Here is a 27,299-nt window from a genome sequence, read left to right on the forward strand (position 1 = left end):
TAAAATATATTTCCTTTCGTTCGGAATATTTTGGACTTTTTATTGTTGAGCAAGAAACGTCTAGAAACATTGCAAAATTTTCGCGTACATAGTTGCACTTCCGGAAATTTAAAGACTGAATCAGAAGACAATCTACATGAACAAATTATACAGGGTCAAATAGGACGCTTTAAGAACACACAAGCTTAATTCATTTCGTGGTGAGAAAACCCGGAAATTCTATTTTCAAATTGCTGACCTCAAAGTAAACGCTCATTCAAACAGCTACAACGTCTATTCCTTTTCTTTCACTTTCAAAATGTCAAATGGTTCACAGCTTAACAAAAATGTAATATGAGGCATGTGTTACCTGTGAAAGGGGTCGAAGTCAGCAAACCTTTAGAATACTTGACGATATCCCATTAACAGCAGATTTACATATTTAAAGTTAATATGAGGCAGGTGTTACCTTTGAAAGAGGACGAAGTCCCTATAATTTATTTTCGGAATTCAACCATATTTTAACTTCAGAATCTGTTGAAACAGAAACGGTAATACTGAAACGTTTCCGATGTTGGTCCTGTTGTTAGGGATTTTAGTTGTGACATCATTTTTAATGTAAACAAAGAAACGCTATCACCATTCAGGTAAAGGTTTTTTTGTCTCGCCTTGACGTTGTCAAAAAGCGAAACATAGGTATGCTGTTTCCGGCGTCGGCGTCAACAATGTATTAGTTTGTGATTAGGTCTAGTTTATGGTGAACCACTAGTGGTAGGTCAATGATATTTGGTATGCAGTTGTATCAGCATTGGCACATCCCATTACCATGGAGATTATTTGGCCCTGCCCCCTCAGTCATGGTCTATTTACTTCTAAACTTTGCTTAGTTTACATGTATTAGTTTGTGATTATGTCAGTTTATGATGAACCACAAGTGGTAGGTCAATGATATTTGGTATGCAGTTGTATAAGCATTGGCATATCTCATTTCCATGGAGATTGTTTAGTCTGGCCCCCTTGGTCATGGTCTATTGACTCTGAAACTTTTGCTTAGTTTTTATGTATAAGTTTGTGATTAGGTTAGTTTAAGGGGGACCGTTAGTGGTACGCCAATGTTAATTGCAGTTGTATAAGCATTAGCACATCTCATTTCCATGGAGAATATTTGGCTCCGCCCCATCAGTCATGGTCTATTGACTTTGAAACTTTTGCTTAGTTTACATATGTATTAGTTTGTGATTAGGTCCGTTTAAGGTGAACCACTAATGTTAAGCCAATGATATTTTGTATGCAAATGTATTGGCATTTGCAAGTTTCATTTCAATGAAAATTATATAACCCCACCCCCTCATTATGGTTCATTGACTTTGAAACTTTTACATAGTTTACAAGTTATTGGTTGTGTTTAGATTTGTTTAAAGGGAATGACTTATGATAAGTCAATGGTACTTGGTATGCAGTTGTATTAGCATTGGCACATCTGATTTCCATTGTTTAGCCCTGTACCTTCAGTCATGGTTCATTGACTTTGAATATTTGCATAACTTACATGTTAAAGTATTGCTATTTTAATTTCAACATATGCATTATTAAAATAACAAATAGGCGAGACATATCTCTGTGTTAACAGTTTATGTTTCATATCAAAGAATTTTTAAAATAAAATTGTTATAATTTATATCTTTAAACAATGAAGATACCAAGTCGGCTTGTTATTCTTATCAGATACTGAAATCTGAAGTTGATCTGTCAGATCAGGTAAGTTTCTTACATGTCAAGAGAACACATTTTGTTTGCTATAAAATCTTATGTTGAATAAGCTCCAGACTCATTTTAAAATGTAAGGAATTTATTTTAATTGTTTAACTGGCAGTATTCTTTCGGTAATCAAAAACAACAAATTTGCAGGAAACAGTATATATTTTTCTCAAAGTCTCGTGACAAACGAGACCGGAAGAAAGAAAGAGATTTATGTGCAAATGCGGGGAACTAAAAAAGTTAGACAAAAAAAGTTACTGATTTTAAGTTCATAAGTTTTTTTTTTTTTTTTTTTTCTTCAATTTTTTTATTTTCTTACTGTAATTCGGGACTTTGTCCCTATATAAACATTTATTGTAAAAAAAAAAATTCCCAACATAATTTTTAGTGATTAAAACATAATAATTTATACCTAAAAACAATGAATTTACAAAGTCAGTTTATTACTAATCTTTGTACAGATACATGTACACAAATCTGCTTGATTGATCTGAGTTGAGTTTACCCAGAGAACTCATTTTGTTTGCCATAAAATAGTATGTTGTTTAAGCTCTAGACTCCCTCGAAAGGAAAAAAATTTAAATGTTTGTCCTCATAAGTCTGCACCTTTAGTCAATAGTTTAATGCTACAGACTAGACTAGACTATGACATAAAAAGTTGTATTCGGACTAGTAAGTATTTGCAAAATTTGTTGAAACACATAAGAAAAATGTCAGAATATTGGTCTTCAGACTAGTAGCTGGAAAAGATTTTTGTGCAGACTGCCTCATTATTCTTTTTGGTAATCAGTTATACAAATTTGCAGAAAATCATATGACTTATAACATGGCAGTGTCCATCAGTCAGGGGAATTACTTAAATGAGTGATTTCTTAAATCACTGATTCAAGTAACATTTTTCCAGAAATGCTGGAAGTAAGAGTTGTCTTTCTATAATAATTACCTATTTAAGTAGTACAAATAAATCACTAGACTAAATAATTCAATTTTATTGTAGCTTTAAATATATAATACAAATGATCCAGGGACTAATTATGTTGCTAAAATTATCAGAACCAACATCTATGTTTATAGGATGAGCGGTCATGTCAGTTCATTATGTAAAGCCTTCATTATAGCATTTTTTTCAACAAATATAGAATTAACAGATGAATGATTGCATCAAAGGCATAAACCTTGCTACTTAAAAGAAGCAAAAGGTTCATTTGTTTCAATTTTACTAATAATTAGATATAATCTAAACCTGTACATGTATGATTAAAATTTTGGTAAAACTACAAAATCACAGAATTTCTAATTTTTGCTACTTAAATGAGTGATTTATAAATCACTTATTTCAGTAATTCCCTTGACTGGAGTTTGTTTTGAGCAACACACAGGCACTTGTCTCTGAAAAAAACCTACATACCTTAATATGAGACAGGTGCTACCCTGTTAAAAACCATCTGTAACTTTTGAAATACCCTTCATCATTGGCTCATGATTGAGGGCTTGACAATAAATACCTCTTTACCAAATGAAAACAATTCATTCTTAGCATATTTTCTATTGAAAAAGTAACTGTTATACGAAAAGATATCCGATTTTGGTCCTTAGATGTTAGAAATTTTATAAATGAAGTCCATTTCAATGTAAGCAATTAGCAAAGAAATGCTATCTTCAGGTAACTTTCTTTTATCATTTTGAAGTATTATTTAATTAAAGATGTAATAATTGATAACTTAAACGACGAAAATACCAAATCAGCTTATCATTTGTGCATCAGATACAAAAATAACCAGATAAGACCCATTAATAGGACCACAACTAAATTGTGATCATTCTTGTCTAAGAGAAGCCAGGCTTATTATTAGAATTGTTCCAAATGACAATTAATGATAAAACTGGTTATTCTATAATGAAATTAATAAACATCAGTCTATTCCCTTTTCCTCACCACAAAATGAAGGAATGAAATGATTTTTTATACAACACACAGGGTTTTGTCCTGGTGAAAATTCCCCTATGGTTAAATGATCAGTCATTTGGATATGGTTATGTACATGTATAATCATAAGATGGATAAATGACTTACAAAAAAAAGGAAAACACTATTTTGATCACCTACCATAAACTTTGCATGTGTTACACGTTAAAACTTAAATAAATTATATAACACCAATCATAATTCAATAATTGGATTAAACAAGTTGATTGATGACTACAGGTATAATCACACAATCAAAGGAATTTAATTTATTAATTAGAATGGTAAGTATATAAAGTAATGATACAAAATGCAATACAAGTCTATGATACTAGTAATTAAAAGGGCATTAGCTGTCAAATTCATGTTCACCGAATTGACTCAAATTCTCATATTTGATTTATAACATACTAAAACTTATATCCAAATTACAATAAGTCTGAAATAAACAATTAACAATGCATAGACTCAATACTATATATCAACATTTTGTGTGTATTTTAATCTAGACGCCATCTAATTAACCATCGAGATGACCTCCTAAGACTGCAGACGGTCACATAATCGGATATAAACATAAACATAAATAGGTAGCGACCTCGTGTAATTGGACTTTTCTAGGTCTGTTTGATTTCATGTTATAGGTTGAAAAAATAAGTTAATCATCGTTTTTACCTGTATAAGAATGATTTTTTGGGGATCGAATCAGTCAACGAAATTGTTTACTTTTGTTTCACTTTCAATTTTGACATTCTTTTCCTTTTAATGGATGAACACGACTAATACATGAATAACCAATCTCTAGCTAATGGATTAAATTGAAAGTCACATGAATACGGATTCAATGAGGACGAATTATTCACTTACAAATGAATAATTCATCAGCGATGTTTCTTAGCTTATTTTGACAAAATTGAACTAAACTGGCTGCTAAAAGCGAATTATCATTTCACTTTCATTAATGATTGAACAAAAAAAATCATATTCTAATTTTTATACAACTGCAAAAAATTTGAGTTCCTATAATGCTATGATGTCGTCGTCGTCTGAAGACACATTTGGTTTCCGGACAATAACTTTAGTTTAAGTGAATGGATCTCTATGAAATTTTCCCAGAAGGTTCAATACCACAAAAGGAAGGTTGGGATTGATTAAGGGGGTTATGGTACCAACAGTTTAGGAATTAGGGGCCAAAAACAAGCATTTTTCTAATTTCTGGACAATAACTAGTGTGTAAGTGTATGGATCTCTCTGAAATTGTACCACAAGTGTCCATACAAGAAAGGAAAGGCTGGGATTGAGTTTTGGGGTAATTGCCCCAAACGTTCAGGAATTAGGGGCATAAAAGTGGGTTTCAAATTTTTTTTGGGGGGGGTTCATATTTTTTTTCTTCAAAATTTTATTTTTCAATTTTTTTTGGGAGGGGGGTCATACTTTTTTCTTCAAGATTTTTCAAAAAAAAATCTTGGGGGGGACAAAAAATTTCCTTTTTTACATTGATTATTTCTGATTTATATAAGCAACAAATACTGATATGGCAGTAGATACACACTAAACAGGATGTGTAAATTATTATATAAGTATTGTGCAACAGCACAGTATTGCACAATAGCACAGTATTGTGGAATAGCAAGAAATCTTGAAAATAAATACAAATCTTTTAACTAACTTCAGTGGGATTAATTAAAAGTCTTTAATTTTTGGGGTTCTAATCTTGTATTACTATTTTGGATATTGGGCCCCATTTTTAAATTAGTCTACATTGAGGTCCAAAGGGTCCAAAATTAAACTTTGTTTGATTTCATCAAAAAATAAATTATAGCGGCTCTATGATATACTGAATCTTATTGTGCATTTAGATTTTTTATTTTGGGCCCTGTTTTCCAATAAGTCCATATTAAGGTTTAAAGGGTCCAAAATTTTAGGTGTTTTTTTTATATGCTGAATCTAACCATGTTGTTAGATTTTGGATATCAGACCATACTAGGTAAATTAATACCCATTTCAAATTCTTAAGATCTTTGACCACATTTAGTTTGTGTCAGAAACCTATATTATGTCAAAATGTTTATCACAATCCAAATTCAGACAGTATCACGACAGAATATTGTGTCCAAACTTGCACCAACTGTTCAGGGTTCAACCTCTGCGGTCGTATCAGGCTGCACTCGGTGCAGCATTTTATTTTTTATATCTCGTAGCTAATGCTCCTTTAAGAAATTTAAAAAAAAGTTTTTTATAAAGATTTGCAAAAGCAATTAATAAAACATTCGTATATCGTATATTTTAGATTTTTTCAATCTAAAATTCAAAAAAATTCAGGAAAATCAACTAATATTTTATAAAGATTTGCAAAAACAATGCATATATATTGTATATTTTTGTAAAGCCTTCAACTTTTGTCGAAAAAAGCGAGACATAGCGATCCTACATTCCGTCGGCATCGGAGGCGTCCACAAATATTCACTCTGTGGTTAAAGTTTTTGAAATTTTAATAACTTTCTGAAACTGTCCTGGATTTCTAACAAACTTGGACAGAAGCTTGTTTATGATCATAAGATAATATTCAAAAGTAAATTTTGTAAAAAAAAAAAAATCCATTTTTTCCGTATTTTACTTATAAATGGACTTAGTTTTTCTGCCAGGAAACATTACATTCACTCTGTGGTTAAAGTTTTTGAAATTTTAATAGCTTTCTTAAACTATCCTGGATTTCTACCAAACTTGGAAAGAAGCTTGTTTATGATCATAAGATAGTATCCAGAAGTAAATTTTGTAAAAAAAAAATCCTTTTTTTCCGTATTTTACTTATAAATGGACTTAGCTTTTCTGCCAGTTAACTTTACATTCACTCTGTGGTTAAAGTTTTTAAAAATTTTAAAAGCTTTCTTAAAATATCCTGGATATCTACCAAACTAGGACAGAGGCTTGTTTATGATCAAAAGCTAGAATCTAGAAGGAAATTTTGTTAAAATTTTGTTCCATTTTTTCCGTATTTTACTTATAAATGGACTTAGTTTTTCTTCCAGTTAACATTACATACAGTCTGCAGTTTAAGTTTTTAAAACATTTATAAGATTCATAAACTATCCTGGATTTTTACCAGACTTGCACAGAAGCTACTTACAATCAAAAGATAGTATAGAGAGGAATATTTTTATTAGTTTTTTTCCTCATTTTTGTTGAGCCTGCGATTAACAGCAAAAGTAGGCGGGACACCGGGTTCCGCGGAACCTTTACGAATTTTTAATGGTCCAAGTTTGCGGTGGTACGAGTTTGCAATGGTATGACCAAGATGACTTTTAGTGGTACGAGTTGACGTGGTACGAATCGACTTGCTTCCTTAGACAATCAGCCTCAGTGATCCAGTAATAAAGTTTATAACTGAGGTTATTGATTGAAATGAGGCAGTTGCACTATCAACACGATCAAGATTCTATTAGCTGAGTCTAGAAGTGATAATTTTATTACAAATAGGAATTAAATTAGCAACCTTATATACATATCTTTATTTCTTACCAATAAATATGACACAATGGTATATTTGATAAAATCCCTATCCATAACAGTGCCTTTATATCTATGTAATGATTGATTGATTGATAGTGGCACTCTATTTATATGGTGTCTGATAGTTAATCATTAAAGGAAATCGATAAATTTATTTCCGCTTATACACCAATATGGCTTCAACTAACAAAAGCTCCATTGAGGCTGTTGTGTTTAGAGACCTCTATGTCCGTATTTTCTCTCTATTACCCATCAGGGTGGGTAAGAAGCTGTCTTTTAACATGTTAATTTGGCTTTTCAGATGAACATACAGTATAAAAAGCTTTGATTAAAGTTGAAAATAACCATGTCTGCAACAAGGACAATGATGTCACAAAATGTGGCAAAGGATAGAATCGTTACAAAATTCCCACAGGTATGTCTTTTCTTTTATCATCACAAAATTTTATAAGTATCTTTTATTTAAGTCTCACCTCTTACAAAACATTTACAAATTATAAATTTACATATAAAACAAGAGCCACTCTAAAAAGAGTTATGAGAGACTAATAAACATAAAACATGATAAAAATATACATTTTAAGAATGATAAATATTTTATTTTCAACAAAATATCATAGCAGATCTTGGCAGGGTAAGCATAAACATTTTCATCCCTAGATAAAATTACAAATTTATTGTCACCTGACATACTATACAAATCATGACAAAAAGAATTAGCATAACTAGACAAAACAGCATGTAAATCTGCATATAATGGACAACTCAAAATTTCATGTTTCTCATCTTCAATTGTATTATCTTTACAATTAAAACAACCTCTATCATTAATAGATAACTTTTGATGGTTGAACAATAATAATACATATTTATGCACATTCACATATAAAAGAGTGAAAGGAAATCAATATTTTGTCATATTTAACATACAAATGTCAAGAGAACAAACAGTATTACTGAATAACTTGGAATATATTATTATCATTCATTATAAATTTTATGAATTTTTTTTAAATATTATAATTGCCACACTTCAAATTTGAAAGAGAAAAATATTATATCTCATTGAAGTGGTAGAAACTATATGTACATCTGTATTTCTGTTTTTATGCTGTAAAATTGAATGAGAAAAGTAATGACTTTGTACTGTTCAGATGTTTGATTGTTAACATTCAATTTAGTAGTAATCTGTTTTATATATATATATATATATATATATATTTTGTATTGCTTCCCTTTCAGGCTTTCCATCCAGATGCTACACCTTATCAGAAGATGAACTTTCACCCTAAGGTCAAGGCTGCATGTACTGATAACAAGACAGGCAGAGTTGGGTAATTATGTCATGATCACAATTATTGTAGAGGTCACAAAGGTCACTCACTCTATTAAAATTATTGACTAAGAATTACTCTGAACTTGTATATTTTCTGTATGATTAATCTACATGATTAAAAACAATGGGGGAAATATATCAAATATCATCTCATTATTTGTCTGTTTATCAAGACATTTTAAAATCAGATTCATTTCCCGCTAACAACATCGACAAATTTATTTATATGAAAATAAGGAAAGAGATGTGGTATGATTGCTAATGAGACAACTCTCCACCAGACCAAATGACGTAAAAGTTAACGATTATAGGTCATTATGTTGTATGTCTCAGTTTGAAAGAATATATGTAAATTATTTTCACTTATTTGCAGGTTAAAAATTTGTAAAGCTGTGTTAGTTGGGGACGTGTCAGTAGGAAAGACTAGCCTAGTGAACAGGTATAAATCAGTATTCAAGAGTCTAAACACCTTGTTTGTTTCAAATGACAGATTTAATGCATTTTAAATTTCAAAAGTTATCCTCAAAGATAAAAGTATGGATAGCAAGATTCATAATATGAATTTTTGGGAGAATAGAAATCACATGGACCTGAAAAAAGTACTGTCAGAAATTTCTTAAAATAAATAAAAGGATGGAGTATGCATCAATAACCTAGTAACCAAATGAAACAAAAACTAAAAGAAATCAAGAGGTAAACATAGGATCTTTAACAACAGTCAAGTGTCTATCTATTAAATACTGTTAATTCATTATTATTCGTTGGATACCAATTTTCGTGGGTACAGGTGAACCACGAATTTAAATGTTCAACGAAATACAAATTTCTATAAAGTTGTATCCAGACTTTTGCAGAACCACGAAATCACATATCCACGAAATATGCAAGGTTTCCGCAATCCACGAAAATTGGTACCCACGAAAATAAATGAATCCACAGTATGTCTAACATTAAAGCACTTCAGAGTCTAGACAAGTTATTAATAAATTTAACAGACTATCAAAGACCTGCCATAAACACTAAATTGACTTAGGTTTAAAAAAAATATTCACCTGAGCTGTTTTTGTCACGCCTGTGACGAATTTGCGGAAAGCAAGACAGGGATTGCTTTTCCGGCGATGACGACGGCTCTGATTCCGGCATCAACAATTATTAAGTTTTCTGCGTAAGTTAGTTTGATAGGAACTACTTGTGATAGATCATTGATATTTAGTATGAAGTTGCATTACTATCAGTACATATCAGTTTGACGACTATATCGAGGCCCTGCCCCCTAAGTCATGGTCCAGTGACTTTGAATTAATAAGCAATTTTCAATGTTAAGTTTTCTGATTATGTTAGTTTGATAGGAACTACTTACAATAGACAATATTTTCTATAAAGTTACATTGCTGTCTGTACATCTCAGTTTGTCAACCATTTCGAGGCCCTACCCACTAGTTAGTCCAGGGACTTTGAATTAATTAGCAATGTTGCTGTCCATCAGATTGTCCTTATCTGAATTTTATGCAGACAGGCGAGACATATCTCTGGGTCAACAGTTTATGATTTCAATAACTAACAATGCCCTAAATAGTACTAGATAAACTTAATCTTATTGAAGTGGCTAATTACATGTTTTATATATTTTTGAGTATTTTTAAATATGTTTTAAGTTGAAAGAACATTATCCAGTAAGAAAACTGCATTGTTCATGTCAGGTTTGCTGTAAATATATAGTTGAACAAGCTAGCTGTGAGTAAAGGGGAAAAACCACAACGTCGAGTAAGCTGTAACATGAAAATGGAATAATAGAAGAATTTTTTTGCAGGGATATTTTATGGTTTGTAAGTCAGTTAAAGTTGAACTACCTCAGATCATAAAGGGGTGGTTAAAATCATACCCAATCCTTTGCTTTCTAAGGTAATTAATCAAATATTTCCTTGGACTTTATCTACTAGTATATCATATCATTATAATGAAATATTCATGAAGACGAAGTGACCAAAATAACTAAATTTAAAACATAGAATGGAAAATTTCTATATTTCAGATTTTGCCATGATGTATTTGACAGAGATTACAAAGCCACTATAGGTGTAGATTTTGAAGTAGAAAAATTTAGTCTGTTAAATGTACCTTTCACTTTACAAATGTAAGTATGTATAAATAGAAGTGTGAACCTTTCAAGGAAAATTTCAATCAAGAGAGCAAAATAATAATTTCTGAATTACAGTAAACTGTGTGTAAGATGAAAAAAAATCATGTTTGCTATTTAGCCTATAATTTGTTTCATATAATATGGTATATAAACATATAGTATGGTATATAAACATATAGTATGGTATAAAAACATATAGTATGGTATATAAACATATAGTATGGTATATAAAACAAGCCAGAAGTAACCTTTACCAGCTTCCCAATGTTTTTTAACCTGTTCGCATTATCAAGGCACTAAACTTTTTGAAATAGTTAATGATAAATACTTTACCTAGCCATGTGTTCTTGCATATAATTTTTTTAGGCTTAAAGGTACAAATCTTTAATCTAAAATTACATATTGAGAAAAGACATTGAAATGGATAGGTTTTAGTACTGATGATTTTATATTTGTTTACTTGAATTTTACATTTGTAAAACTTACACTTCAAAAAATTTGATTTAATAATTTAATAACTTAAATATTTACAATTCTTTTATTTTAGATGGGACACAGCAGGACAAGAACGATTTAAATGTATAGCAGCATCTTATTATAGGGGTGCTAATGGTAGGTATTGTAAAAGATGATACAAGATAGGGATGTTGTCATCAATTCCCTTTTTACTGGGCGTTGATAGCCGAGTAGTCTAAGTAGTTCATCTGCAGTGATTACTCTAAGGTTGTGATCAAGAAGCCCTGTCATGGCCAGGTGTCTTCCACTCCAATTTTTCATTGGTTAGGATTGCCAATTTTCCTGCTAAAGCTCAGTTTTTCTCTCTTGGTATTCCGGCTTCCACCACCAATAAAATCTGGCTGCCATCTGAGCATTTAATGAGGATCCTCAGAAACATTTTGATACTGTGAATTTATTATTACTTATTATGCCTGTTTTCATGCTACTTTTGAAACAAACAACAAAATAAAGTACTTGATATGTTTTGTAAAAAAAAAATTGATGATAAAATGTTGAAATTACTAATAATTTTACCAATCGGTTACTATTACACAAAAACATTGTTAATTTAAATACTAGCTTTAAAGATGATATGGTTATACTGAAATTTGTGATATTACAACCAGTTAAAAGTACAAGTAAATGGAGATATTAGAAATCACTTTCTAAGAAAAAAATATTAAAATTACACACAGCTCATACCAATAATTTTAACAATCAGGTGTTAAGTCAGAAGTAAAATATTCAAGTTCCTTATAATTTTAACAATCAATGACCAACAAAGTTCAAAGATAAATTGTTTACACTACAGATAATTTTCACTTTGTTATGATATTTCTTTTCTCTATTTTGATCTTTGACTTGTTTTATAATTTCAGTGACAATAGTTGTATTTGATTTGTCAGATGAATCTTCATTATCCAATGTAGCACGCTGGATGGATGATGCTGCTGGGAATTCTTCTGATCCCATCAAATTTGTTGTTGGTACAAAGAAAGATTTAGTAGTAAGACATCTATATTGTCCATATGTACTTGTTCCACTTAACAGAAACAAGAAACAATGTGATGTTTGGTCCTATTGGAAACATAATCTATACTCAATTTATATCTTTATGAAATGGGCAAAATACTATTGTAAAAGTGTTTATATTGATAGGGAACTAATTTTCACTATTTTTACCATACATGTACCTACAAAACTGTGAAAAATTTATAGCTTAAAGACTCAATATCTATAATACTAAATAAGGAGACCTGTTTTTTGTTTTGTAGCTTCTCCATCTTCAAGATTAAATCAAGTAATTGCTTTTATCAGTTTTGAATGAATTATTTTCAATTTGCCGTCTTTTATCAAGGAGATTTTAGTTTATAACCTTTGCCCACAATATTGAACAGTTATTTATGTCCAAGAGTGTAGGAAGGTACCAAGACACACTAAAAAACCGAAAAGTCTAACAATGATAAACACATAATTTGAAAACAAAATAGGTCCATCATGTGTTACATGGTAAGAATTATTTGAAGCTTAGGAGAGTTGCAAATAATAGATGAAGGCAGATATACACAGTGATTAATATATAACCCTGCTACTGCTGAAGGTACACTACAATGAACAAGGAATTATTAATTATATGGACAGACATACCCATTGCAATATCTCAACATTTTCATTCGAAAGAAAGGGGGTAACAAGTGACAAACATGTAACCCAATAAAACTAAAGACAAAATTTGGGTTCGATCTTCTCCAAAAGGACAAGTGATTTCTGCTCCAGTCTGACATCTATCCATCTGTAAAAGTGTGCCAAGAAATCAAGAAGGAAAACAAGGACAGGTTCAGACAGAAAGCTTTAGAAACAGAGAAAAATGTTGACATAATTTATTGTGTGACTTCATCAGATGACAATAAGAAAACTAGAAATATAGGCCAAAAATAAACGTACTAAATTAATTCAGTCACAGACCCAAAATGTTGCTGTGTGTTCTATTATTTTAGAATACACAGCATGATATAGTAAAAATTAATTTCTGTTGAATATGAAAATCATTCACCGAAATAAATGTTTCTTTTTTTCTAGTCGCCAGCTGCTTTGGAATCAATTGAACAGAATGCAGTAGAAATAGCTAATTCATTAGGGGCTGAGTTTTGGGCTGTTTCATCCAAAACAGGTATTTACATGCAATAGATTTGCAATTAGTTTTCCCTTGAGTTATAAAATTTATCATTCATTGCCTCACAGACACGTGCATTTAACGTACTAGTTTAGACTTGATACTTAACCAAGAAACAAAGTACAATGTACATGTATTAAAAAGAACATTTAATGAAATTATTATCTTTTCAACATTTTTTAGGAATTATTTTGGGGAATTATCAAAAATAAAATGACAAAAAAATACAAATGAATAAATTGGAAGCTTTTATTTACTTAGGTGAGAATGTGAAAGAGTTTTTCTTCCGAGCAGTAGCATTAACATTTGAAGCTGCTATTTTACGAGAGATAGATACTACTGGTGCTGGACCTACCAAACAGATTGGTAATGATTTAATCAGTAAGTATTGGAAGGTTTTAAATATAACAAAAACCATATGATATACTGGGGTAATCACTGAGGTTTAAGAGATCAAAATCAAGCATCGGATAAATACATTAACGTTTTATTTATCGTCTCTGATTTATGCGTTGTCACAACCATGTTGAGGAAACTACTGGATTAATCTTGATGTCTGTTAATGTCCATGTAATTGTCCAGTCTATAACCAGATTTTAGAAACTGATACAGTTAACTCTCGTTTTCTCGAACTCGGTTGACTCGAAATTTCGGATGAGTCGAAGTTTTAAGTGGTCCCGAACTTTGTTCCATATAAATGTATGTATTTCGACTCCTAATGAGTCGAAATTGGATGAGTCGAAATTTCGGTTGAGTCGAACTAAATTTACGGTCCCAAGGTTAACAAAAGCATTCAAAATTCATTATTTATCTCGTACTAATACACATATGTCAAAACATGACCTCCGGGATTTAAATGGATTGAAGAGTTAATCTGACAATACACGTGTAATTAAATTTCCGGTCACTGACCACTGTATTGATTTATGACATGCTATTCCCACGAGTGTTAACCTAAGATTATCTTTTATAAAAATTTTATAAATAATTAGTGATACATTGTTAATGTTCATGAAAAAGTATTTAAAATGTTTACAAAAACAATTAATGGTGATTTACACTGATGCGCTTGGATGTGTTTAAAATGGGGATTAAGACTTCCGTTGGTGATCACCTAAAAACTACTCAATTGGAGTCTTTAATCTTGTATTTTCTTTTGAAAAGAAAGAGTGAGATGAAAGAAAATGAAGAGAAATCTAAATTTTCTAAAATCTCTTGTATCCGAGAATAAACAATTTTGTCAACTTTAAATGACCTAAATAAGGCTAAGATCGATTGGAAAATTACTCTCTCGGATAAAAGCCATAGGAAAAAATTGTAACTGAAACAATTGAATAAGTAAAAACAAAAAGACATTTTTTATTTCATTTTTAGCTCACCTGGCCCAAAGGGCCAAGTGAGCTTTTCTGATCACTTGGCGTCCGTCGTCCTGTGTCCTGCGTCTGTCGTCCGTAAACTTTTACAAAAATCTTCTCCTCTGAAACTACTGGGCCAAATTTGACCAAACTTGGTCACAATCATCATTGGGGTATCTAGTTTGAAAAATGTGTCAGGTGACCCGGCCAACCAACCAAGATGGCCGCCATGGCTAAAAATAGAACATAGGGGTAAAATGTAGCTTTTGGCTTATATCTCTGAAACCAAAGCATTTATAGCAAATCTGACATAGGGGTAAAATTGTTTATCAGGTCAAGATCTATCTGCCCTGAAATTTTCAGATGAATCTGACAACCCGTTGTTGGGTTGCTGCCCCTGAATTGGTAATTTTAAGGAAATTTTGCCGTTTTTGGTTATTATCTTGAATATTATTATAGGTAGAGATAAACTGTAAACAACAATAATGTTCAGCAAAGTAAGATCTACAAATAAGTCAATTTGACTAAAATGGTCAGTTGACCCCTTAAGGAGTTATTGCCCTTTATAATCAATTTTTAACCATTTTTTGTAAATTTTTGTAATCTTTTACCAAAATCTTCTCCTCTGAAACTACTAAGACAAATTTAATCCAACTTTTCCACAATCATCATTAGGGTATCTAGTTTAAAAAATGTGTCCGATGACCCCGCCCGCGAACCAAGATGGCCAACATAGCTAAAAAATAGTACATAGGGTAAAATGCAGTTATTGGCTCATATCTCTGAAACTAAAGCATTTAGAGCAAATTTGACAAGGATAAAATTGTTTATTAGGTCAAGATCTATCTGCCCTGAAATTTTCAGACCAATCAGGCAACACGTTGTTGGGTTGCTGCCCCTGAATTGGTTATTTTAAGAAAATTTTGCAGCTTTTGGTTATTATCTTGAATATTATTATACCCCACGCAACGAGCTGCGGAGGGAATAATGTTTTTGACCCGTCCGTCCGTCCATCCATTCGTCCGTCTGTTTGTCCTTCAGTCCGTCAGTCCGTCAGTCTGTCAGTCCTGTTTCTTGTCATCACAACTCCTCTCAAACCACACAACAGAATTTCACGGAACCTTTTTAGATAATATGGACATACTATGTAGTTGTGCATATCGACAGGAAATTACGATTCAATTCTTTTTCTAGGAGTTACGCCCCTTTGAACTAATTTACTTTAATGTACTACTGCAACAGTTTGTCATCGCAACTCCTCTCAAACCACACAACAGAATTTCATGAAACCTTTTCAGATAATAAGGACATACTATGTAGTTGTGCATATCGACAGGAAATTACGATTCAATTTTTTTTCCAGGAGTTAAGTCCCTTTGAACTTATTTGCCCAATATACTACTGCAACCTTTTGTCATCGCAACTCCTCTCAAACCACACAACAGAATTTCATGAAACCTTTTCAGATAATAAGGACATACTACGTAGATGTGCATATCAACAGGAAATTACGATTCAATTTTTTTTCCAGCAGTTACGCCCCTTTGAACTTATTTGCCCAATATACTACTGCAACCTTTTGTCATCGCAACTCCTCTCAAACCACACAACAGAATTTCATGAAACTGTGTAGATAATAAGGACATACTATGTAGATGTGCATATTGACAGGAAATTATGATTCAATTTTTTTTTCTGATACAATTTTTTTTTCTTACACTTATTTTATTTCTCCACTGACAATGTGGGGACGTGGGGTATGTGAGCGCGCTCACTAAGGTTCTTTCATTATAGATAGAGATAAACTGTAAACAGCAATAATGTACAGCAAAGTAAGATCTACAAATAAGTCAGCATGACCAAAATTGTCAATTGACCCCTTAAGGAGTTATTGCCCTTTATAGTCAATTTTTTACAATTTACAAAATATTTTCCACTGTAACTACTGGGCCAAGTTCATTATAGATAGAGATAATTGTAAGCAGCAAGAATGTTCAGTAAAGTAAGATCTACAAACACATCACCATCACCAAAACACAATTTTGTCATGAATCCATCTGTGTCCTTTGTTTAATATGCACATAGACCAAGGTGAGCGACACAGGCTCTTTAGAGCCTCTAGTTCTAAGGGACTACAAGTCCTTGCTTCTTCATATATCGCACCAAGCTTCATCTGGTAATGCCGTATTGTGTGCCACGTTTTCAGTTCCTTCATTGTTTTACTTCCTTTTTGCCGAAAACTTATATCTTAAAAATGTCTTACATATATATTTATTATCTTCCAGCAAAGGGAGATCACCTTAACATAGATTCAATAGGAGAGGGTTTAGTCAGGCCAGGATTACATGACAAGCTAACTTTAAATATGTGCTGTTATACGTTCATTGATTTTGAAAATGTAATTGCTTGATGGACTATTCAATGTTTTGTTTCATTTATTTATTATTTCTTTCTTTTCAGAAGTTGACAATGAAAATGTATTTGAAAGAAGAAACAAGAAGAATCCTTTAGGAAAATGCTGTGATATGTAAAAACCCTGTCTTCCATGTGCCATCAATAACATTAGGCAGATATCAACTGCAGTTAACACCAGAATCTTATATTCTATATTTTTGGCATATAAATGTCTGTTATAGATAACATGTTCAATCATTTGTTAACATTTTACTTGCAAATTATCAAATTTGTTTACATTTTTGCAGAAGCTTTCTAAACAAATGTTAAATGTTGAAATCATAAATGCTTTGGTGAGAGAGCTACCTAAGGAAACTTAACTCCAGATTTACCATAGATTTACCTGATCCATTTTCCAACAGCTATCAGTTTAAAAACTCTTCAGTTATAACTGATTTTTTCAAGAAAAAGGGTTAATAGATAAATGGTTTCTGTATTAATGTATTAAGATATATAAAATAAATGGTTGTGGTGAATGCAAAGGAAACACTGATTTTACACCAGGAAATTATATTAAATGCACTAAAACTAATGTTTTAACTTATTATTCCATAACATATTTTTGAAAATTATCTAGACAGTGTCTTTAGCCTGGAATATAAAGTTCATCTAAATTAAATGTCCTGTAAAGGATTAACTTAATTAATTGAAAAATGCCAAACAGTGTACATATATTTTTAATTGGTAGATTCCTTATTTGGTCTTTGTTAAATTGTTTGTTAAGAATTTATTTTTGGTTTCTTGAATATATTGGTCAACATTAAATAAGTATGTGTATTATTGTGTCCACTTATAAACATTTGATCTTGTTTTTGTTATAGAGGTTTGATTCTCTTCAATTTAACTGATGGGAATTGGATTACATTAGTCATCTTCAATCACTGTTTTTGGTCGATAGGTTTTTAGTTTTAAATGTCTACTTAAAGTCATGGATTTTCTTCATGAATCAGTATTTTCAATGGATTGACTCTAATTTGTATATCAGTCTTTAACTTAATAGGAAAGCTTTGACTATACATGGTACCATGGTATCTGTAGTGCAAATTAGTTTATAATTGCCATTTTTAACTAGTCATAATTACTATGAGATATAGAATCTCTCAATTTGCATTTTTTACACTGGGTAGTTGTTTAGTAATTTTATTGATATTTCTCAATTTTATAATTTTTGACATAGAAATCATATTATGGTATTAAATAATTTGTAGAATTTTTAAAATTTTGATTTACTTTAATTGATAGTTCTGGTAACTTCTGTAAATTCAGAAATTACTGCAATGCTTTTTATTAATGTGAAAAATACAACAGTATCAGGTTCACAATGATAAAACGTGCATTCATAATTTCGGTAGTGATTTACTTTCGAAAAATATTTGCAATCACATTAATTAGATCTCACATTGTTACCAGTTATCAGTGGTTTGCAATAATAAATAGACACATTAAATTCTGAATTTACAGTATAAAAAAGTCTAAGGATCCAATAATGTATGTATATTACATTTGTTCGCTTATTGTCATTTTTTGGTGATGTTGTACCCTTTTAGACTGGTTATATATTATATTTTGTAGTGTACTGTATCATATTTATATGATCCATCATTTAATATATATATATATATATATATATATATATATATATACAAGTCTAAATTGAAAACAATGTTCAAACCTATGATTGCGTCGGATAAAAACCGCAATTTTTTATACGTGTGCATGCAAAAAAATTTCTTGTTAGAGGGGTATGAATATATAACATTGGTATTTAGCAGATATCAAAATGATAATCGTTTTCCAGGGTCTTCGTCATGCATTTTCCTCTTTGCATTTTATGTCATATTATTGGTATGACAAAAAAAGAAGTATTTTTTTTATTTTGTTAATCTGCCAAAGAAAGAAAACTATAGTCAAGGACTTAGGTGCATGTGTTCAATTTAACATCAGTATACAACAATTTTAAGAATATTGATGTATTCCTCTGTATATATACAAATGTTAAAGACTTTATATGTCATTATATTATTATTTTGTATAATCTAACTAATTTGATTTGTTCAGAAAGAGTCACATGTTCAACTGTATTTTCAACGGTAGACTGAAAACTGCAGATAGAGGCTATAATTGTGTTATATTTATAGCAATTTTGTTCTCAGATTTTCATACAAGTATGACATGAAATTTTCTCAAAAGATAGTTCACCCCACTGGAACATTCTTTGCTTCTTTTTTTTTTCCTGAAATGAACTTGTATCCAAAATTCTTATTTATCTGTCGGGCACTAAAGAAAATGTTTACCCTAAAAATTTCATCTGTAATAAGTCTGAATTCAAACTGGTACAATAAATGTGTGAAATAAATGCAGAATTTGAATTTACATAGAACTAATGTTAATGTTGTGTGAATTTTACTTCGAAACTGAATTTAAATGAACTTGTTTTGAATGTATTTACTTGTACAAATTAAATACAACTCAAATACATGTCTATATATATTAAAAATTTCAGCAACCTAAAACAAAACCAAAAATTTAATAATTCATTGACAGTAATGACATCAAGATATTTTATATTAAAAGCAAGAATCACAAGTTACCATTTTACATAAAGCCAAATTTGATAGCAAATTTAATACTGAAAAGGGCATTTTATTTTCATAAATTTTAATTTGAAATTAAAGGTCTTTTCTGCATTCCCATTATTGGACATTTTGTTTTGGCTAAAAAGTTCAATAAAACAGGGGAGGTAACCGATGAAACCCCAATACAAGTACATATAGAAATGGTGAAACAGTCAAGTTGCTATTAATATTTGTTATCAGCTAAACTAAACAAGATTGAAACAATCTACTAATAATATATAATTACAGCTGAATATAAGCTAGTTTAACAGGGATGTGTTTCGTCCACATATCATACATGATTTATTTAGCATAAACATGAAAAAGGACATTTTTCTAGGATTTAAAATTTTTATTTCCACATACAATAGAAGAGTAGTATTATTAGCTCACCGTTCCAAAGGAACAGTGAGCTTTTGCCATCACTTGGCGTCCGTCGTCATCCGTCTGGTGTAAACTATTTCAAACATCTTCTCCTCTGAAACTACTGAACCAATTCCTACCAAACTTAAGCTGAATGATGCTTAGGGTATCTAGAATAAAGTTTGTGTTTTATTTACTGTTTTGTCATATAACATGGCCGCCATGCCGAAAAATAGAACATAGGGGTAAAATGCAGTTTTTGACATATCTCAAAAACCAAAGCATTTAGAGCAAATCTGACTGGGGTTAAAGTGTTCATTAGGTGAAGTTCTATCAGCCCTGAAATTTTCAGTTGAATCTGATAACCCATTGTTGGGTTGCTGCCACTAAATTGGTAATTTTAAGGAAATTTTTCAGTTTTTGGTTATTATCTTGAATATTATTAATGATAAAGATAAACTGTGAACAGCAAAAATGTTCAGCAAGGTAAGATCTACAAATAAGTTTGATGATCAAAATTGTCAATTGACCCCTTAAGGAGTTATTGCCCTTTAAGGACAATTTTACACAATTTGTTTATCATGTTTTCTAACTTTAAAAAATGTTCTCCTCTAAAAACTATTGAACCAATTCCAACCAAACTTAAGCTGAATCATTCTAAGGGTATCTAGAATAAAGCTTGTGTTTTATTTTCTGTTTTGTAAATAAACATGGCCGCCATGGCTAAAAATAGAATGTAGGGGTAAAATGCAATTTTTGGCTTATATCTCAAAAACCAAAGCATTAAGAGATAATCTGATGCAGGTAAAAATGTTTATTAGGCCAAGCTCTGTCAGCCCTGAAATTTTCAGATGAATCTAACAACCAATTGTTGGATTGCTGCCACTTAATTGGTAATTTTAAGGAAATTTTGCAGATTTTGGTTATTATCTTGAATATTATTAATGATAAGGATAAACTGTAAACAGAATGTAAGCAAAGTAAGATCTACAAATAAGTTCGATGACCAAAATTGTCAATTGTCCCCTTAAGGAGTTATTGCCCTTTAAAATCAATTTTTCACAATTTGTTCATTTAGTTTGCTTACTTTAAAAAATCTTCTCCTTTGAAACTGCTGAATCAATTTCAGCCAAACTTGGGCTGAATGAGTTTCAGAGTATCTAGTATAAATTTTGTATTTTATTTTCTTGTACGTCAAGAAACATAGCCACTATGGCTAAAATGAAACATAGGGGTAAAATGCATTTCTTTGATTTTGAAGAAAGTATGACAGATACAAAGAACATTTCAATGGAAGTTTTAAGTCATTCATTAATATATATTGAAAAGCAAAAATAATCATTGATGAAAGATGTAAGCAAAAAAATTACAGGTGAGCGATTCAGGCTCTTGAGAGCCTCTTGTTTTTATTAGTCTGGGTGGCTGTCTGTTTGTTTGTGGCTTTTTCAGGTTAAAGTTTTGATTCAAGGTAGTTTATGATAACATCAATTTGAAACTTATTTCACATGTTCATTATGGAGTGAACTATATGCCAAACTAAGAGTTTTAATCCAAATTTCATGGTCCTTTTAAATGGAAATGTAAAAGTGTGAATTGGGTATAGTGTCCTATGGACAAATATTCTTGTCTTGATAGTTTATACTCAAATATGAAACTATGCATTTATACACTGCAAAACTGAATAAAACAGAACTGTATTTCTAATATGTTTATGATGAATTTTTTTTTTATGAAAATTGTGATATGAGTAGAATGTTTCTATCAATCCACTAAAGAATTGTTTGAATTATGTATAAGCAAGGAACACATATCAATTTAGAAATAACTGCATTGTTTTCATAAGAATGAAAAATATATTTTTTAAGCCTATTTTTCATGGATTTTTACCTGATTAAAAAAATATCTGAAAAACACAGGGTTTTAAATGACCAGTGCATATTCACTCAATATCCTGATATTTAATCAATTGGCCGTCCATTACAAAACCATTTACACATTTGTTTGTTCATTAGAGATTTATTTTGATATGCTATTGTTATATGTTTAACAAGAGTGCTTCCCCTTGTTGTGCTCGTTATGTTTCCCACTGAACTGTAAGGTTTTTCTTTCAAGTCACATTTTAAAATGGGTATATTCTCTGTAATTCTATATATATAGATTCTACCACTGCATCGAGTGTGATACGATATTTATCCTCTCGAGACAGTTAAATTTTAAAATTTAAAACGCGAGGCTCGCCGAGCGTTTTAAATATGTAAAATTTAACTGACGAGAGTGGATAAATATCGTATCACACGAGATTTGGTGGTGGAATCTGTTTCTCTAATGATTTTCAAACAATACGCAGGCAAATTTATTCCTTCTTTTCGAATGATCTGCAAAAAGATGTGTTCTTTCTATGTGACGTCATCAGGCATGGTCGCCTTTTTTCATGCCGTCACAATAGGAAATTCAGAGGAAAGCAAGAAAATTCGACGTCATAATCGGATTTTAACCAATGAAGAACTGAGATCAAACGAACCACACGTTGATTAAATTTTTTTTATACAATGGTTGCAGAAAGGGATAAATTGACGAAGAATTAGAGAAATAAATATACATTTGTTTTAACAACAAATAATACACATTGAAAAGGTGATAGTTTTTGAAGTTTAACAAAACTTTTATATTTTATAAAATTATTAACCGTACAAGATTTTTATGGAGTCGAACTGTCTTTAATTTGCCATTTTAGAATCTAAAGGGTTGTTGGTAATTTCATTGTTTGTACCTCAAAATTAAAATAACGTCGCATCATTGGTGGAATTCCCATTGTTTAGGACAGTGTAAGCTAATTACAACATTTTGGAGTACACTTTTGAAAACATTACCCAGAATTCAGAATATTCTGAAACTGCATAATTTTTGGAAAACAAAATGGAACTCATATTTAGTCGATACTATTATAAATGTTATTGATCTAATTTTATCGTACTGATGGTGATAGGATATTTCAAATGCATTTATTACATGTAACTTTAATTAATGTTTGTTGCAAACTAGGTTGTACTGAATCATATTTTATAATTTTCAGAAGGTTATTTAATTTTTGTACATCTTTTTTTTTATATACATATATCAACAAATTTGTGATTTTATAAAAATCAATAAACATGGCAAAAAGGTACATTTGAGTTGAAATTTTCTTTGCTTGTAATAATCTTCAAAAGAATACCGGTACTTTGTGAAGTATAGTTTGGTATTCGAATTCACCAACATTCCAACTGACTTCATTTTCAGAAAACGATATCTGTAACAAACATAAACTATTAGCTACTTCTTTACAAGCAGAACCAAATACAATGAAAGTCCCAACTATGTACTGGCTTCCGAAGCTACACAAATCACCTTACAAATATAGATTTATTTCGTCTTCAAGTCATTGTTCCACTACTAAATTGTCTATTCTACTTACTAGTACACTTGGTACAATCAAAAACCTGATAATAAATTGTTCAAATAAGGCCTTTGAAAATAGTGGAATTAACTACTTTTGGAGTGTCAAAAACTCGTTGGAAGTACTTGATAAATTGCATGCATATATTGGTGATTTTGAATCTGTTCAAAGTTTTGATTTTTCTACCCTATATACCACTTTGCCTCATATTCTTATTAAGAAAAAATTCACACACCTAATTAAATGGGCATTTAAAAAGTCGGAATGTGAATACATATGCTCAAACTCTTTTAGGTCATTTTTCAGTAGCAACAAACAAAATAGCTATGTCAATTGGACATGCTTTGATACTATATCTGCCCTTGAATTTTTACTTGATAACATTTTTGTTCGCTTTGGAGATTCCGTATATCGTCAAGTTGTCGGAATTCCAATGGGGACTAACTGTGCACCACTTATTGCGGACCTGTTTTTGTATTGTTATGAGTTACAATTTATGACTAAAATCAGCAAAGACCCATCGAAACAACATCTGATACAAAAATTAAACAATACTTTTAGATATTTGGATGATATATTGGCTCTCAATAATGACGACTTCAGTATGTATACTAAAGAAATTTATCCTGTTGAACTTACTTTAAATAAAGCTAATACTAACAATGACCACTGTCCTTTCCTCAATCTTGATATCTATATCATTAACGGGAAGCTTAATACAAAAATTTATGATAAAAGAGATGATTTTTCATTTCCTATCGTTAATTATCCATTTTTAGATGGTGACATTCCGTTGTCACCATCTTATGGTGTTTATATATCTCAACTTGTACGATTCGCTCGTGTATGTAACAACGTATTAGATTTTAGCGAAAGAAATTTATGTATTACTGAAAAATTATTACACCAGGGTTTTCGATATCATAAACTAGTCAAAACATTTACTAAATTTTATCATCGGTATAAGGACATCATTCGTAAATATAACTCAACATGCAGACATCTTATACGTTCGGGTATTTCACATCCAATCTTTTATGGTAATATTCTTTACAAAGCACAAAAATGTCAGTATTCACCTCAAAAGCTAACAAAACCTTTAAACAGACTTATTAAGAAGGGATATAGTTACGATACTGTTGTCAGGTCATTAAAGATTGCATATTTTGGCTTTAATATTGATTCACTTATAGGGTCTTTGCATCGGAATTAAACATATTTATTCTAAAACCAGTTGTTGGCATGACACGGGTTATGTTTTTCTCATATATTTTATGACGGTATAATACTAAACCCCTAACAGGAGGGATTGTGCCTGATATTCATATGATGAAGACATAATCTTTCAATCAGTTTAATTGAGGTCTGGAGCTGGCATGTCAGTAACTGCTAGTAGTCTGTTGTTATTTATGTATTATTGTCATTTTGTTTATTTTCTTTTGTTTCCTATTCTGACATCGGACTCGGACTTCTCTTGAACTGAGTTTTACTGTGCGTACTGTTGTACGTTTGTTTTTTCTACATTGGCTAGAGGTATAGGGGGAGGGTTGAGATCTCAAAAAAACATGTTTAACCCCGCCTCATTTTTGCGCCTGTCCCAAGTCAGGAGCCTCTGGCCTTTGTTAGTCTTGTATCATTTTTAATTTTAGTTTCTTGTGTATAATTTGGAGTTTAGTATGACGTCCATTATCACTGAACTAGTATACATATTTGTTTAGGGGCCAGCTGAAGGACGCCTCCGGGTGCGGGAGTTTCTCGCTGCATTGAAGACCCATTGGTGGCCTTCGGCTGTTGTCTGATCTATGGTCGGGTTGTTGTCTCTTTAACACATTCCCCATTTCCATTCTAAATTTTATTTGGAGCTTTATGGAAAGCAGATATGCTCACACTGACATAACAAAAATGGCTACCATAGCCATTGGTTGACTGAGTATGTGGGGCATATAGTGTTACCCATGTCTGTTCTAGCATCAGTCAGTTGTCCAGACTTTTTTCATTGTACCTTGATATTTTGATTTGATTTTTGGTTCTGTACATAAGTGTATAATGATGACCTGCTGATTAAGTTTGTGTTTGGATCTGATTGGACGGTTTTTCTGTTGAGTTATGGCCCCTCGATTTAGAAAATTTTATGAAAATGGTATATGTCACACTTTTTTCCAATGCTTGTAGATCTAGAGCTGATATTTGCTACAATTAGTCACATTTATATTCTTTTCATACATGAAAAGGGAGCATCAAAGATGATCAAACAGCTATTTGAATAAAACATTTGTAAAGAAATCGTTTAATGTAATAATTAAATAGAATAGAGAATGGAAACCGGAAATGTGTCAAAGAGACATCAACCCGACCAAAGAGCAGAATCAGCCCAAGGTCAACAATGGGTCAACAATGCCATGAAAAAACCCACACCCAGAGATGGGCTTCAGCTAGTCTATCAACAATGGATACTAGTTCAGCGAAATGGACACCACACTTAACTCCAACACATACAAATGAACCAAAATTAAAAAACAAACATGACTAACAAAGGCTAGAGGTTCCTAACTTGGGACAGGTGCAAAAATACAGTGGGGTTAAACATGTTTTGTGAGATCTCAGCCCTTTCTCTATACCTCTAGCCAATGTGGAATAAACAAACACATAGAAAAAGCAAAACGTATGGATATGCTGTTTTTTGTCATCACTATCAAGTAAGATATGCTGATTCTCAGCATCAGTTGTGTTTGATCTGTATTATTTTGTACTGTATATCTCTTTGGTACAGAAGTAATGAAAAGATCAAATGCGTCATCCTGGTTTTGCTCAGTAGAATATTTTTTTTATGTGAATTCCTGCTAGACTATATCCAATAAAAATCAACATCACATGGTTGTCGTCGTTTCATGTCTGTCATATTTGTTTTTCGTCGTTTCATGTCTGTCATATTTGTTTTTCGTCGTTTCATGCCTGTCATATTTGTTTTTTCGTCGTTTCATGTCTGTCATATTTGTTTTTCGTCGTTTCATGTCTGTCATATTTGTTTGTCGTCGTTTCATGTCTGTCATATTTGTTTTTCGTAAACTGTTTTGTTATAAATTCGGCCGTTAGTTTTTCTTAATTGAATGTTTCATATTTTTCATGTTGGCGCTTTTTACAGTATTGGTTTTTCTCATTGTTGAAGGAGGGGCCTCGGTGGCCGAGTGGTCTAAGTAGTTACTACTGTAATCACTAGCCGGTCAACACTGAGGTTGTGAGTTTGAACCCTGCTCGTGCGGGTGCACTCAACTCCAATTTTAATTGACTAGGATTGTCAGTTTTCCTATCGAAGGTCGTGGTTTTCTGCGGGCACTCTGGCTTCCTCCACCAATAAAAACTGGCTGCCACAAAATAGACCAAATGAGGTGCTTAAAAGTGGCATTAAAACACCAAAAATCAAATCAATCAATCATTGTTGAAGGCCGTATGGTTGCCTATAATTGGTTACATCCACCTCATTTGAACTTGGGTGGATAGTTGTCTCATTGGCAATCATACAACATCTCCTTATTTTTATATCACAGTATATTTTTGGCACAAAAATGAGATAAATCTGTTGGCTTTTGGTGCTTCATTCGTCCATTTTCAAGTTAAAGTTCTGCAAAAATATATCGGCTAACTCAACAGGTTTGTACTTGTTATTCTATATATAAATATAATAAACATTTCACGCATGAGAATGATAAAAAGACAAC

At 31.4% G+C, this 27,299-nt stretch overlaps 1 protein-coding gene and 1 long non-coding RNA gene across 2 annotated transcripts; both read left to right on the forward strand.

Annotated features, from left to right (window-relative positions):
• Positions 1-65: 65 nt before the first annotated feature.
• On the forward strand, positions 66-18,050 carry LOC127711181 (ras-related protein Rab-34-like). The gene is made up of 10 exons (XM_052217148.1): positions 66-200; positions 7,515-7,628; positions 8,456-8,547; positions 8,923-8,988; positions 10,582-10,683; positions 11,237-11,301; positions 12,066-12,193; positions 13,267-13,357; positions 13,622-13,741; positions 17,176-18,050. Exons 2-10 carry the CDS (start codon positions 7,560-7,562, stop codon positions 17,244-17,246), a joined length of 804 nt encoding a protein of 267 aa, XP_052073108.1. The 5' UTR covers positions 66-200; positions 7,515-7,559; the 3' UTR covers positions 17,247-18,050.
• On the forward strand, positions 15,857-16,506 carry LOC127711182 (uncharacterized). Its single transcript, XR_007986539.1, has 2 exons — positions 15,857-16,085; positions 16,250-16,506. It is a non-coding gene; the product is annotated as an uncharacterized LOC127711182 (long non-coding RNA).
• Positions 18,051-27,299: the final 9,249 nt, after the last annotated feature.

This window comes from Mytilus californianus, unplaced genomic scaffold (genome assembly GCF_021869535.1).
Source record: "Mytilus californianus isolate M0D057914Y unplaced genomic scaffold, xbMytCali1.0.p SCAF_8, whole genome shotgun sequence".
NCBI classification, from domain to species: Eukaryota; Metazoa; Mollusca; class Bivalvia; order Mytilida; family Mytilidae; genus Mytilus; species Mytilus californianus.

Excerpts from the sequence above, each read along its gene's own strand:
- LOC127711181 (XM_052217148.1), top strand. The coding sequence starts at position 7,560 with ATGTCTGCAACAAGGACAATGATGTCACAAAATGTGGCAAAGGATAGA. Across the intron at positions 8,548-8,922 it reads AACAAGACAGGCAGAGTTGG|GTTAAAAATTTGTAAAGCTG; the intron begins GTAATTATGTCA and ends ACTTATTTGCAG. Across the intron at positions 11,302-12,065 it reads TTATTATAGGGGTGCTAATG|TGACAATAGTTGTATTTGAT; the intron begins GTAGGTATTGTA and ends TTATAATTTCAG.